The sequence below is a fragment of the Vipera berus genome (assembly GCF_964194415.1).
Source record: "Vipera berus genome assembly, chromosome: 4".
Taxonomy (NCBI): domain Eukaryota; kingdom Metazoa; phylum Chordata; class Lepidosauria; order Squamata; family Viperidae; genus Vipera; species Vipera berus.
Window position 1 is genome coordinate 50,682,447 of NC_138206.1, and position 14,513 is coordinate 50,696,959.

Below are 14,513 nucleotides of genomic sequence, written 5' to 3' on the forward strand. Positions count from 1 at the left end.
CATATTAGACCTCTAGAGTGGTGGGCCCCAACCTTTTGGGCACCAGGGACTGGTTCCATGGAGAGGGGTTTTTCCCTGAGGGGGGCATGGTTTTGCATGTTGTCTGCATCCCAGGATGAGGCTTCTCTTGTTCGTGTGGCCCAGTTTCTGGCATGCTGCGGCCCGGTGCTGGTCCAGGGACTGGGAATTGGGGACCCTGATCTAGAGTACTGTTGCATTCTAATTTCTCATGATTGAAATGTGGACTATTTAAATTATTTTCCAAAATTTTACTTTGTTTAATGAGTAACTAAGGCTTATCAGAAAAATAAAAAGATATTAATTTGTAATGAAATATTTAGTAACACGCTTTCACAAGCATATCGGGTGAATAAGAATCTATATAATTGAATTTAAAACACCAGTGCACACTGTTAGCATTGAACTGTTTATTTAAGTTATAACTGCAGACTAACTCAACATGTCCAACCTAACGCTTCGTATACATGTGATCACATCACTTCTGAACTTCTTCAAATTTGGGTTCTGTTGAGAGTAGAAAAAAAATCTCGTTAGTTTATTTTGAAAATACAGGTTTTTTTAAAACTTAATTCCCATTGCCATGTACCAGAAATACTGTTCAACACATTTTTTTTCCAGAGAAGAGCGAATAAATGCAGCATTTGCTTGTGATATACCATGGCATAAAAATGTTCAAGTAATCATCAAAAAGCAACATTGGATTCTGCTTTTTTTCATACTAGAGCAGAGGTGTCAAACTGCTGGCCCGCAGGCCGGATGCATCCTAACGAAACCACAGCCACCCCATTTCCAGCAATGGCAAAAGTCACGATACGTCGTGACACGTCACATGACATTGTGAGTTTGACACCCCTGTACTAGAGGTACGAATCACTGAAACTGAACTATGCAAAAATAAAGCTTGCTGAGTTATTTCTTAGTCAAGCTACAACTTGAAATAACGAAGGAATTTCAGGAAGTTCCATAAACTATCATAACAAACTAGAAAACCTTACATTGATTGTAGCTGATATAAAAATTAACACAAAGATGCCAAGTATGATTGTGTGTAGACATTGTTGGAAACGGAATAGATGATAATTATGCTAAGAATATGAAAACATGGGTTTCTACAACTTTATACTGAGTAGCAAACATGGAAGGAAGAAACCATGCGTAATATAAGAAAAGGTACAGGTGCTTTAAGTAGTAGCAGAAAAGTGCTTGCACCCTGAAGCACATTTTTGCCTCTAAATCAGAAATGCTGCATGTGATCTATTTCCTATAATTATATTGTAACCATCAGTAAACTATAACTTCAGTTTTATCACCTTTAAACATATTACTGTATATACAGGTAATCCTTGATTTAAAAGCACAAAGAACAACAGAATTTCTGTTGCTAAGCAAGGGATTGTTAAATGAGTCATGCCTGATTTTATGATCTTTTTTGCTTTGGTTAAGTGAATCACTGCAGTTAAGTGAATCACATGGATGTTAAGCAAATCCAGCTTTCCCCATTGACCTTACTTGTTGGAAGCCATCTGGGAAGGTCACAAATAGTAACTACATGACCCCAGGATGCTGCAACTGTTGTAAATACATGCTGGTTATAAGTGCCCAAATTCTGATCACGTGACCATGGGGATGCTGCAAGGTCATAAGTGTGATGACTGATCTTGGACTTTTTTCAGTGCTATTGTAACTTCAAATAGTTGTTGTGATTCAGGGTCAGCCTGTGGGTTCAGCAGTTGGGTCGGACGACTCAGAGGAGGAGGGGGGTGTTGAAGAGCTTGCTGAGGGGGTTGGAGAGCTTGCTGATGAGAGCCCTCAGCCAGGCCCCTCCCACCTGGTTACGACGCAGACCCAGCTGTGTGAGCCTGACAGCGTGGATGAAGATGACCCACAGCTGGCCCTGTTCAAGGACGCCCGACGCAGGAGGCAGTCAATCAGGAGTAAACAGAGGAAGGCAATGGGGCACCTCGGAAGGAGGCAGAGAGAAGCCACGCCCTGAACTGTATAAAAGGGGAATGCGTGGGAGGGCTGGTTTTCTGAAGGCAACCGCTTGAATAGCTCCTGTTTCATGGTTCGTGTCTTGTTCTGTTTGCTTTTGTATCCATAAATTTGGCAGGCTTAGTTCCAGCCTCTTGCCTTCTTGTAAAAGGGGTTGTCTCTGCCTTTTCTGCAGGGCCGGTAGCAGGCTGGTACAGAACAATAGTTACTAAACAAATAATTGTAAATCAAGGACTACCTGTAACGGGCACATTTCTAAAACCTTACCTTCAAATTTGAACTCCGGAAATTTGGTCATGTCTCCTCCACCATATGATAGAACGAGTTTCTCAGTCTGGTCATTCAGCTCTTTCTCATATTCTGGACCAACATCAACAGGGCCACCAGCTTTTCTAAAAATACAATAACTGGGTTTTGTTTTTCCCCCCAAAGGAATACAAAAAACTGGTAACATCTTTTTTTAAAGATCCATGTATGAGAATTCCAAATTAAATTTTTGGGGAATCTACAATTTATTTAAGAACTACCAGAATGACAACTGATTACCAGATTTATAATGCATAAACATATTCATAATAGCTTTTAGATCATTTGCTCCATAACTGCTAAATTATGAGAAGAAAACCATAGGAAAATGCCATTAACAAATTGACTAATCAGGAAATTCTAAATTGAATTCTCAGCCATATATATATATATATATATATATATATATATATATATATATATATATATATATATATATATATATATATATATATATATATATATATAATGTGGCTGAGAATTCAATTTAGAATTTCCTGATTAGTCAATTTGTTAATGGCATTTTCCTATGGTTTTCTTCTCATAAAGGTTTGATGGCAAACCTTTTAGAGACTGAGTGCCCCAAAACTGCCCTGGCCCTGCCCCCACTCTGCCTGCCCACCTTCGCCCTCAGGGCCGTACACGGCCCGCCGCAGATCGCCCAGGCGGCCCTGCAGTGCCATGGTGGCCACACCCTCCGCCCGCGCCCTGCAGCATCATCTGCTGCCCAGCTGCCATGTGCTTGGCTGCACTGCTCTCCGCAGGCTGCACCCGGGAGTGACTCTCCTCTGGGGGGGCTGCTGGTGAGGTGGGGGCTGTGGGGGGAGACTGGGCTGGGGCAATGGCGTGTGTGCCCCCAGAGAGGGATCCGAGTGCCGCCTCTGGCACTGGTGCCATAGCTTTGCCACCACTGATACAGGGTTTCCAACTTGTCTCCCATTGACACCTTAGGCACCTATCAGAATCAGTGTACATCTCTTAGGAGCAAATACGGACAATAATTTTCCCAAGGGGGCCACATAAGAAACTAGACCTGTTGTGGAGGGACCCTTCTTGCTTCCGCTGTTGCTGCAAGTTGGACAAGTACACTCAAAGGGCCAGATGTGGCCTGCAGGCCGTAAAATGCCCAGGCCTGCTTGGAATATAGCAGATTCCCTGCTCCCCAGTTTTAATTTTAAAACAGAAAAAAAAATGAAGCCTCCACCACTCTCCACTTTATTCTTAGACAACACTGGGTGGCTACTGATTTTTTTTGAAAGTATATGATATGCATCTATTCCAAAAAATGGGAACCTGACAGAAAGTTCACTGGCAGAGAGTATCCCTTACTAGTTTTGTCTTTTATTACATGGCATTTTGGGAGCAGCCATGTCCATCATAGAGCAACATATTGTGCCGTTCCACAGCAGATACCTTTTTGAATGGATAACCGGCTTCATTTGCTGCAGATACCCAGAACCTACTCAATTTGCCTGAAAACGGGAGATAACATTAGGGAAGAAAGCTTCTTGGAGGAAAGTTAGTAACTTTACAGCATAGGTTAACAGAAAATAAATCCAAGCTACAATGAATTGTTTACTAGTTGACAAAGCTTGCAGCTGATGCTAGAAACATTATAGAAGGTATAACCTGACTACAGCATTTACTTCCAACACTATTTGGGGGTAAAGATAACTTAAAATACAAGCTGACATTAGACCTAGTATTTCCTACTCAGTTGTTCCTGCTACCATTGTTGAGGCAGTCCATTAGAATGTTGTGTATGGAGAATCCCAGGATTTATCCTTCCTTCAGGAAGTGTGTTAATAACATACAGTATGCACCATCATATATTAATTCACTGGTGTTTTTGCCATTCTATTTTCTATTTTTTTTTGTGCAGTCTTAATATATTTGTTATATAGTAGAATGGGAATTCCAAAGAATAGCTAGAAGAGATAAGAATGCCTTCTTAAATGAACAGTGCAAAGAAATAGAAGAAAACAATAGAATAGGGAGGACCAGAGATCTCTTCAAGAAAATCGGAGAGATGAAGGGAACGCTTCATACAAAAATGGGCATGATAAAGGACCAAAATGGCAGGGACCTAACAGAGGCAGAAGAGATTAAGAAGAGGTGGCAAAATTACACAGAAGAACTATACAAGAATGAGCTTAAATGTCCCTGATAATCACAATGAGGTGGTCACTGACCTCGAGCCAGACATCCTTGAATGTGAAGTGAAGTGGGCCTTAGAAAAGCTGAGCAACAACAAAGCTAGTGGAGGTGACAGTATTCCAGCTGAGCTATTCAAAATCTTAAAAGATGATGCAGTAAAAGTGCTACACTCAATTTGCCAGCAAATTTGGAAAACTCAACAGTGGCCACAGGATTGGAAAAGATCAGTTTACATTCCAATTCCAAAGAAAAGCAGTGCCAAAGAATGTTCAAACTATCGCACCATTACACTCATTTCACATGCTAGTAAAGTTATGCTTAAAATCCTACAAGCTAGACTCCAGCAGTATGTGGATTGAGAACTACCAGAAGTACAGGCAGGATTTCAAAGAGGCAGAGGAACTAGAGATCAAATTGCCAACATACGCTGGATCGTGGAGAAAGCTAGGGAGTTCCAGAAAAACACTTACTTCTGCTCCATTGACTACGGTAAAGCCTTTGATTGTGTGGATCACAAAAAAATGTGGCAAGTTCTTAAAGAGATGGGAGTACCAGACCATCTTATTTGTCTCTTGAGAAACCTATATGCAGGTCAAGAAGCAAAAGTGAAAACTGGACACAGAACCACTGATTGGCTCAAAATTGGGAAGGAGTCTGGCAAGGCTGTATACTGTCACCCTGCCTATTTAACTTATATGCAGAGCACATCATGAGAAAGGCAGGGCTAGATGAATCAAAAGTTGGAATTAAGATTGCCGGGAGAAATATCAACAACCTAAGATATGCACATGATACCACTCTAATGGCAGAAAGTGAAGAAGAACTAAAGAGCCTCTTGTTGCGGGTGAAGAAGGAGAGTGCAAAAGTTGAGTTGAAACTTAACAATAAGAAAACCAAGATCATGGCATCCGGCCCTCTCAATTCCTGACAAATAGATGGAGAAGAAATGGAGATAGTGACAGATTTTATTTTTCTGGGCTCCAAGATCACTGCAGATGGGGACTGTAGCCAAGAAATTAAAAGACGCTTGTTCCTGGGGAGGAAAGCCATGGCAAATCTAGACAGCACACTAAAAAGCAGAGACATCACCCTGTCAACAAAAGTGTGTATGGTCAAGGCTATGGTCTTCCCAGTTGCAATGTATGGCAGTGAAAGTTGGACTATAAGAAAGGCTGAGTGCCAAAGAATTGAGGCCTTTGAACTGTGGTGCTGGAGAAGACTCCTGCGAGTCCCTTGGACTGCAAGGCAATCAAACAGGTCACTCCTAGAAGAAATCAACCCTGACTGCTCTTTAGAAGGCCAGATCTTGAACTTGAAACTCAAATACTTTGGCCACCTAATGAGAAGGAAGGACTCAATGGAGAAGAGCCTAATGCTGGGAAAGATTGAGGGCAATAGAAGGGGACGACAGAGACTGGAGTTACTGGATGGAGTCACTGAAGCAGTAGGCATGAGCTTAAATGGACTCCAGAAGATGGTAGAGGACAGGAAGGCCTGGAGGAACGTTGTCCATGGGGCCGCGATGGGTTGGACACGACTTCGCAGCTAACAACAACAAAGAATGGGCAACTCTATTAGCAGCTTATTACTGAACAACATGGCCATACACAGATATAATTATGATTTCTGTTTCTTTGTTACTGATAACATTACTTACTGATGACAGGGACTGACATAAGCTGCCTGATTAACTGTCTCTCCTAAAAATCCTGCTGCACATCAGTGCATTGGGCAAAAAATGTTATGAAAATTCACTGGAAGGAAATTTGTTGACACTGCTATTACAGATCTTGAAAATCATATTGTAAAACAAATATATTTAAAATATTTTGTTTTCATTTGTGGTCAATGACCCAACAAAGTAACTATATTGGGTATAGGAAGTCTACACACCCCTGTTAAATGTTAGAAATGTAAAAAAATCAGAACAAGATAAATCACTTCAGAATTTTTTTCACCTTTAATATAACACACTGTATAAGCTGTACAATTCAACTGAAAAACAAATTGAAATCTTTTACGGGGAAAATGATAATAAAAAACTTACAATGTGGTTGCATAGGTGTGCACATGTTTATACTTTATTGAAGCACTTGATTTTAGGTCAGCATTCAGACTTTTGGGGTAGCAGCCTATCAGCATGGCACATCTTGCCTTGGGAATCTTTGCCCATTCTCCCTTGAAAGAGTCCTCAAAATCTGGCAGATTGCAAGGGCATTTCCTGTGCACAGCCCTCTTCAGGTCACCTCCCAAATTTTCAATTGTATTCAGGTCTGGGCTCTTTTAATAACAATAGAAAATTTTTTGAAGTGATGTATCCCGGTCTGATTTAACCTCAAAAACCTGGCATTTCAACAGAGTCATGTAGACTTTGTATAAAAAAAAGGTAAAGGTTCCCCCGCACATGCGTGCTAGTCGTTTCCAACTCTAGGGGCCGATGCTCATCTCCGTTTCAAAGCTGAAGAGCCAGCGCTTGTCCGAGGACGTCTCCGTGGTCATGTGGCCAGCATGACTAGATGCCAAAGGCGCACGGAACGCTGTTACCTTCCCACCGTAGTGGTCCCTATTTTTCTACTTGCATTTTTACGTGCTTTCGAACTGCTAGGTTGGCAGAAGCTGGGACGAGTAATAGGCGCTCACTCTGCTACGCGGCACTTGGGATTCGACCCGCCAAACTGCCGACCATCTGGTCGACAAGCTCAGCATCCTAACCCACTGAGCCACCGCGTCCCTTAAACTGTATATCTACTCTCTAATCCAAAGCAACATATAAAAGCAGGCTCAAATATAGTAAGAACAATAAAAACATAAGTCTTGCCAGTTAAAATTTACATATAAGATTTAAACAAAAAAGAACAAAATATAATAAAGCAAAACAAAATTGATAAAAGTTAGGCAAGAGAAGAAAAGGACTTCTTGTAACATTTTCCAAGATTAGGATATCTTTAAGCCTTCTTGTGACAATAACGGCTGATAACAATTATCATACTACATAAGAACTCTGTTCATAGAAGCAGGATTATGGTTTGAGAATTAGAAAACAAACACCTCCTTCTTATTGATCTCTGCTAGGAGGTAGTATAGGTATTCTAAGACAGAGTTCCCCAACCTTTTGGGCACCAGGGACCGGTTCCGTGGAGAGAGGTTTTTCTGCAGACCGGAGGGGACGTGGTTTTGTTTGCTGCCTGCATCTTGCGGATGGGGTTTTGCTTGTTTGTGGGGACCACTTGCTGGAATGCCGCAGACTGGTACTGGTTCACGGACCAGGGGTTGGGGACCCAAAAGGGATAAAGAACTATGTGCACTAAGATTAGGCTGATTCTTGCCATGGAGACAATTTCTCTCATTAAATGGAATTTTATGAAACCCATTCAATACTGCTGAGGATGGAGCACTAAAGCAGGTAAAAAAAAAGCTGTAGAGGGTGTTGAGCAAACCAGGTTTGACAGATGGTTTGCAGGTTTCCAGGAAGGAACCCACCCTTGTAAGTTGCTTATAGTGCTCATCTGTCTGAAGACCAACATCAAAGACACTTTGGCAAACCTTAGGCCTACAAGTTGCAAAGAGTATATAGAAAGGCTATTAACAGCAGAGGTCAGCTATAATATTTACTTCAGATCTTGATGCAAAACCATAAGAATTAGTGGAGCTAGTGAGCCAATAAAAATAGAAGTTTAAACCAATAGGAAAGATAGCAAACTTAGACCCTTGATTCCAAAGGGATCATTCCTACTTCCCTATGAATTAGAACAGAGTTCCTCAAATTTTTTGGCTTTGCAAACTGACGGGCATGAGTGGTCGGCAAGCCCTTGCGCAGATCCATTTGCGCAAGTGGCGGGCATGTACGCCTGCCGCTCGTGCAAATAGAGCGCACGCACATGTGCTTGCCTGCTGCTCACAGAAGTGGACTCTGTGCACTCACCAGCCGCTTCCATGGCTCGGTTCTGAATGGCTCATGGCCTGGCAGTGGGCCACGGCCTGGGGGTTAGGGACCCCTGAATTATAACATGGAACCTGAAAGACCTTCCAAAATTGCATTGGACAGTATCCAGGAACTTTAGATCATTATGTTTGCATATATGTGCATTGCATTGCATTGGGATATAAAGGTAAAGGTAAAGGTTCCCCCGCACATGTGTGCTAGTCATTTCCGACTCTAGGGGCCGGTGCTCATCTCCGTTTCATAGCCGAAGAGCCAGCGCTTGTCCGAGGACGTCTCCGTGGTCATGTGGCCGGCATGACTAGACGCCAAAGGCGCACGGAACGCTGTTACCTTCCCACCGTAGTGGTCCCTATTTGTCTACTTGCATTTTTACGTGCTTTCGAACTGCTAGGTATTTAAAATGCAATCTGTTCTACACACAAGTCCTAAAATTAGGCAGAGAACCCAATTAAACAAAAGTCAAAAACACCTTTGTTCATTTATTGAAGGTAACGATCTAGATTTTCCATTTTTCAATTCATTTATTAGTCTCAGACTCTCTGGGTGGGAGGTCATAGAAGGATGCTATGCATTATGTAATTCGGGGCAACAGACAGAAAATAACTGTGAAGTGTATTATATAACTCTTGTATAACTTATATAAAATTACATCCATAATCCCAGGACCTTTCAATCCATGGGTTTCATCAAATAAAAATAGTAACCAATAAAAAAAATCTTTATATGATCCCATATTGAACTCATACAGCCGACATTTAAAAAATACTATAAAATAACTTGCAGGAAGTGTGAGTAGTAAAAGTAGTAGTTTGTATAAATGAACTGGTAATTAACTTACTGGCTCTTGGTCCTATAGTCTCTAATCTTGTCCAAGAAGAGCTTCTGTACAGGATCAAGTTCCTTCGCTTTATTAAATGCAATGGCAGAAAAGCCAATATTTCTACGCAACTGGACTGATAGGGCTGAACGGAATATGGAAGAAAATCTAAAGAGCTGTTGAAGAATCATGATAAATTTGCCAAATTTTCACCTAGAAAGACAAAAGATATTACATCTCAAATGAAAATTATTTACTTTCATGTGAGCACAATACTAGTCTGAGATACGTTGGGAAACCTGCTCCAAATTTAAACTTACTCCACAAGAAGCAGGAACTTCCAAGTTGCCACTTCAAAACTGTATTATGAATTTTGCTCCGCTAACAACAACATCTCAATATCTTCCTTTAGTATGCTAATGATTGGCATTTGATTTTTAATGTTTTGTTTCATTTTTATTATTATTATTATTATTATTTTTAATCCCATTTATATCCTGCCCTTCTCCGAAGACTCAGGGTGGCTTACAATCTAAAGCACAAATCAATGTGCTTACCAATAGCCTTCATTCTATGTATATGCCTGCTTATTAGGGCTTTTGCCCCCCCCCAGCAGCATTATTACAAAGTCAGCTTATTGCCCCCAACAATCTGGGTCCTCATTTTACCTACCTCGGAAGGATGGAAGGCTGAGTCAACCTTGAGCCTGGTGGGACTCGAACCTGCACTAATTGCAGGCAGCTGGTGTTACTTAAGGAAGCATTAGCCCACTGCTCCACCAAGGCTCTAATTGTTGACCATTTAAAACCCAAGTAGTAAAAAGCCATAGATAAATCTGGCAAATAATTTCAGACTGCCGCAATCCCATTAGACAGTATCCCATTCAATGGCAGCCATGGCCAGGATGGTCTTGTCCTATGTGCTACTGTGCCCTTTCCTGGACTGCTCATGGTCATTAGGTATCTCTTTCTTAGGTAATTGCAACATGCTGGATGCGGGGCCACTATTGAAGACCATTCTAAAACTTCAGCAGATCCAGAGTGTAGCATCACAATCAATTATGAAATTATGAATACACCTCAATATGTCCATGTGACAATTTTGCTTTGTGTTTCACAGTGACTGCGTTATATCTAGTGAGCTCCACTGGATATAAATGAATTTCTGGATGCAATTCATTGGGCTGGTTTTCATCTATCAAGCTCTATGTGACTCAAGGATTTATAAGATAATCTTTCTCCGCTTGTCTTAAATGATCTTACAGGATGGGTATCCCTGAACCCCTTCATTTAAGTAATGTCATCTTGTGATGCCCAGAGATAATGTGTCTTCTCTTTGACATTCATGTACTCTACAGTACTATTTCCCAGAGAGCCATTTGGTCCTATCCGTATTGGGTTTTACAAAGTAGTACAGGTAGTTCTTGACTTATGATGGTTCAAAGTTACAATGGCCTTGGAAAAGGTGATATATGACCATCACAACACTGCAGTCGTGTGACTGCAACCAGCTTGCATTTATGACAAGTTGCAGCATCCCGCAGTCACATGATCACAATTTCTGGGCTTTTTTGTTATTGCTACTTTCCATAAAAAAAAACCACCCATTGAGAACCTGGATTTGTTTAACAGCTAGTGATTCACTTAATGACAGCAAAGGAAATTGTTGTAAAATCAGATCCAATTCAACTTACGACTACAACTTACAATAGAAATTCTAGTCCCCATTGTGGTCATAAGTCAAGGACTATTTGTATAAACCTGACTTTTTGAATAGGTCATTAGCCACGTTATTTGGGATACAGCCCAGTGATACTAAAGCTGTGGCTGTGGATATCGGCATCTCGTACTGTCCAACAGGTTCCATCTCTTCTGATGTGGGGGGAGCTATTGCCCCCTTCAGAAAGGACCCGCAACTTGGGTGTCCTCCTGTATTCACAGCTTAATTTGGAAGATCATCTAACTGCCGTGACCAGGGGGGCTTTTGCACAGGTTCGCCTGGTACGCCAGTTGTGCCCCTTTTTGGACCGAGATGCCCTATGCACGGTCACCCATGCCCTTGTCACCTCTCGCCTGGATTACTGCAATGCTCTCTACATGGGGCTGCCCTTGAAGTGCACCCGGAGGCTTCAACTGGTGCAAAATGCAGCCGCGCAGGTGCTTATGGGATTATCTCGGTATTCCCATGTTACACCACTCCTGTGCGAGCTGCATTGGCTTCTGGTTGCCCTCCGGGTGCAATTCAAGGTGCTGATAATCACCTTTAAAGCCCTACATGGCTTAGGCCCAGGGTACTTGCGAGACCATCTGCTGCCAATGTCAACCTTTCATCGCCCGGTTCGCTCTCACAGAGTCGGCCTCCTCAGGGTGCCGTTGGCTAGGCAATGCCGGCAGGCAACCCCCAGGGGGAGAGCCTTCTCTGTGGGCGCACTGACCCTCTGGAACGAACTGCCCCTGGAGCTGCGGATGGCCCCTGACCTTCAGTTCTTCCACCGTGACCTAAAGACCTGGTTATTCCAACAAGCGGGCCTGGACTGATCATAGTTTTTAAATTTGGTTTTTTATTGGTTTAAATTGTTCTTATTTCTTATATTGTTTAATCCTCTTTTAATTTCTGTATTTGTATCTTTTAACTTTTTATTGTTGTGAGCCGCCCTGAGTCCTCAGGGAGAAGGGCGGCATATAAATTTAATAAACCTTAACCTTATTCATTCAATGTACATGTTGCCTGTCTCTAACACATGACTCTGGGCACCTAACAATCTTAAAAAACAGAAAACAAGGGAAACAAATAGACAATCAACTGCAGAAATAAAAATATCACCAACAAAAAGAACACCATCACTACAAATACAATTCAAATATTTCAATAAAACTAATTGGGTGAAGCTCAGGATGAAGAGGATACTTCCCACTGACTCATTTCGTTTTTGTATCTTTTGCATTCTGATGATTTTGCTGAGTTTTATATTAAGTCACCTTAAATTATTCTAATTTATGGCATACAAGTCAGGTAAATAAATATTCCCAATGGCAACAGAAAAGATTAAGGCAATAATATGCTACTTTGCCAATTAAGTTCTTAACTTTTAAAACAAAAATCAATGGGATGTCCAGTTTGGGCAATTCCACTAGGCTGCAGATGGAGAGGAAAAAAACCCCAATCCCCCTCTCCAAATTATTCAATCACATCAACTGGCAGATTAGTTGCCTCTCCTCCATTCTAGAGGCATCTCCATCAGACATCATCTTATGAAAAAATATTTCTGTCCTGACTCATTTCAAGACTACCATTTTATTATTGATAGAATAATTAATAATGTTTTCATTTTCCTTAAAGGTAAAGGTAAAGGTTCCCCCGCACATGCGTGCTAGTCGTTTCCGACTCTAGGGGCCGGTGCTCATCTCCGTTTCAAAGCCGAAGAGCCAGCGCTTGCCCAAGGACGTCTCCGTGGTCATGTGGCCGGCATGACTAGACGCCAAAGGGACACGAAACGCTGTTACCTTCCCACCATAGTGGTCCCTATTTTTCTACTTGCATTTTTAATGTGCTTTCGAACTGCTAGGTTGGCAGAAGCTGGGACGAGTAACAGGCGCTCACTCTGCTACGCGGCACTCGGGATTCGACCCGCCAAACTGCCGACCTCGACAAGCTCAGCGTCCTAAACCACTGAGCCACCGTGTCCCTCTTCATTTTCCTTAGTCATTTGTAATTCTTTTTCCGAAATACTGAAGGAGAAGCTTTCTTATTTATCATTTATCAAGCATCTATGAGAATGTTAAAGGCTTAAAGGTTTGGGTAAATATAATAATTTTTATTTTTATTTTATTTTTATTTTAATTCCATTTATATCCCGCCCTTCTCCGAAGACTCAGGGCGGCTTACAAGCTTAGCAGTAGCCTTCATTCTATGTATATGCCTGCTTATTAGGGCTTTCACACACACCCCAAGCGGAATAATAATAATAATAATAATAATAATAATAATAATAATAATAATAATAATAATAAATAATAATAATAATAATAATAATAATAATAATAATAATAATAATAATAATAATAAAATTTGCTTAAAGAAACTGAAGTCCAGCATTAAACTCAAAACTATACTGATTTTAAATATTTAAGTGCTCTGGAAGACTGCTTATTACAGAAGCATTAAATACTTTAGACTTGAAGCTGTTTGAGGCCCTTGGATTAGGAGGCAAGATCAAGCAAGGATTTACAGGGGAGCTAATAAAATTCCCACCAATGAACAGCTTTTCCGGCCCCTTCCAAATACTTACTGTCCAGATTAGAGTACTGATACTATAGTAGTCGGGTTGTTGTTTTTTGTTGTTGTTGTTGGCACCCATTCATTTGTCTCTCCCGAGTAAATAAATAAATAAATGAAAAAAATAAATAAAAAGCAGCAGTCGCACTCACTTCATCCTCCTCCGCCGAATTAAAAACCAACCAACCAACAAACCAACGGGTCCGGTAAAGGTAGGAAGGGCAGCAGCTGCGATTATTACGTCAGAAGAAACGCCACCGAGGGCATAATGCCCAAGCCTCCGGCCTCCACCACCTCAGCTGGCCCTGGCCATTTCTGCCAAGGAAAGTTGCCGTTCAGAAAACTCCTGCCCGGCTCTCTGGAGGTTTCACCCACCACAGCAACCTTCGCAGTCCTAAATCCCACTTTCCTTCACGCCATCTCCCCCCACTCCACCCCACCCCACCTCACCCCCTTTTGATGCACCGGACACTCATTTCCCCGCCACCTTGGGAATCGACGACTTGGCGGTTTTACCTGTCACTAACTGCAGCCAGTCGCTTCAAGCCCAGAAGCCTCGTTCTAAGGACTAGATGGAAGCCAGAATATGGAAGAAAACGGGGGGAGAGAGACGACTGTGAGCCACGTGACCGAAAAAGGAGAAATGGGATTCAACTTACCTAAAGCCGAAATCCTTCAGAGACGGCCGCGCTTTCAAAAAAACTTCCTTTTTTTAACCCGTCTCCTCTCCTCTCAAAGGAGCACCGCCACCGGTCACCTTTCTCGAGCCTGGAGTCAAAAGGCCCCGCCCCGCCGCCGAAAGTCGCAATGGGTTTCGGGAATTTTGCTTTTTGACACACACGGACACCCGTTCCCGATCACTTGCTATCTAAAACACGGGTCACCTATACACCTTCTCTCTCTTATTAGCTACCCGAAATTGCTTTCCGGCTCTTTTCTGATCAGGAAAGGTCATTCAAAACTCGGAAAAATTCTTTTAACCGGCGGGCCGTAGGCCGACCG

At 41.9% G+C, this 14,513-nt stretch overlaps 1 protein-coding gene across 5 annotated transcripts; it reads right to left on the bottom strand.

Moving 5' to 3' along the window:
* Positions 1-413: 413 nt before the first annotated feature.
* ATP5PF (ATP synthase peripheral stalk subunit F6) lies at positions 414-14,512 on the bottom strand. Of its 5 annotated transcripts, none has more exons than XM_081327411.1 (4): positions 14,396-14,512; positions 9,258-9,449; positions 2,281-2,405; positions 414-525 (listed from the first exon to the last, which is right to left on the bottom strand). In XM_081327411.1, exons 2-4 carry the CDS (start codon positions 9,425-9,427, stop codon positions 497-499), a joined length of 324 nt encoding a protein of 107 aa, XP_081183537.1. In that variant the 5' UTR covers positions 9,428-9,449; positions 14,396-14,512; the 3' UTR covers positions 414-496. The 5 variants fall into 5 exon arrangements, with proteins under 5 accessions (XP_081183537.1, XP_081183534.1, XP_081183538.1 ...); XM_081327408.1 differs by lacking the exon at positions 14,396-14,512 and adding an exon at positions 14,171-14,388; XM_081327412.1 differs by lacking the exon at positions 14,396-14,512 and adding an exon at positions 14,028-14,086.
* Position 14,513: the final 1 nt, after the last annotated feature.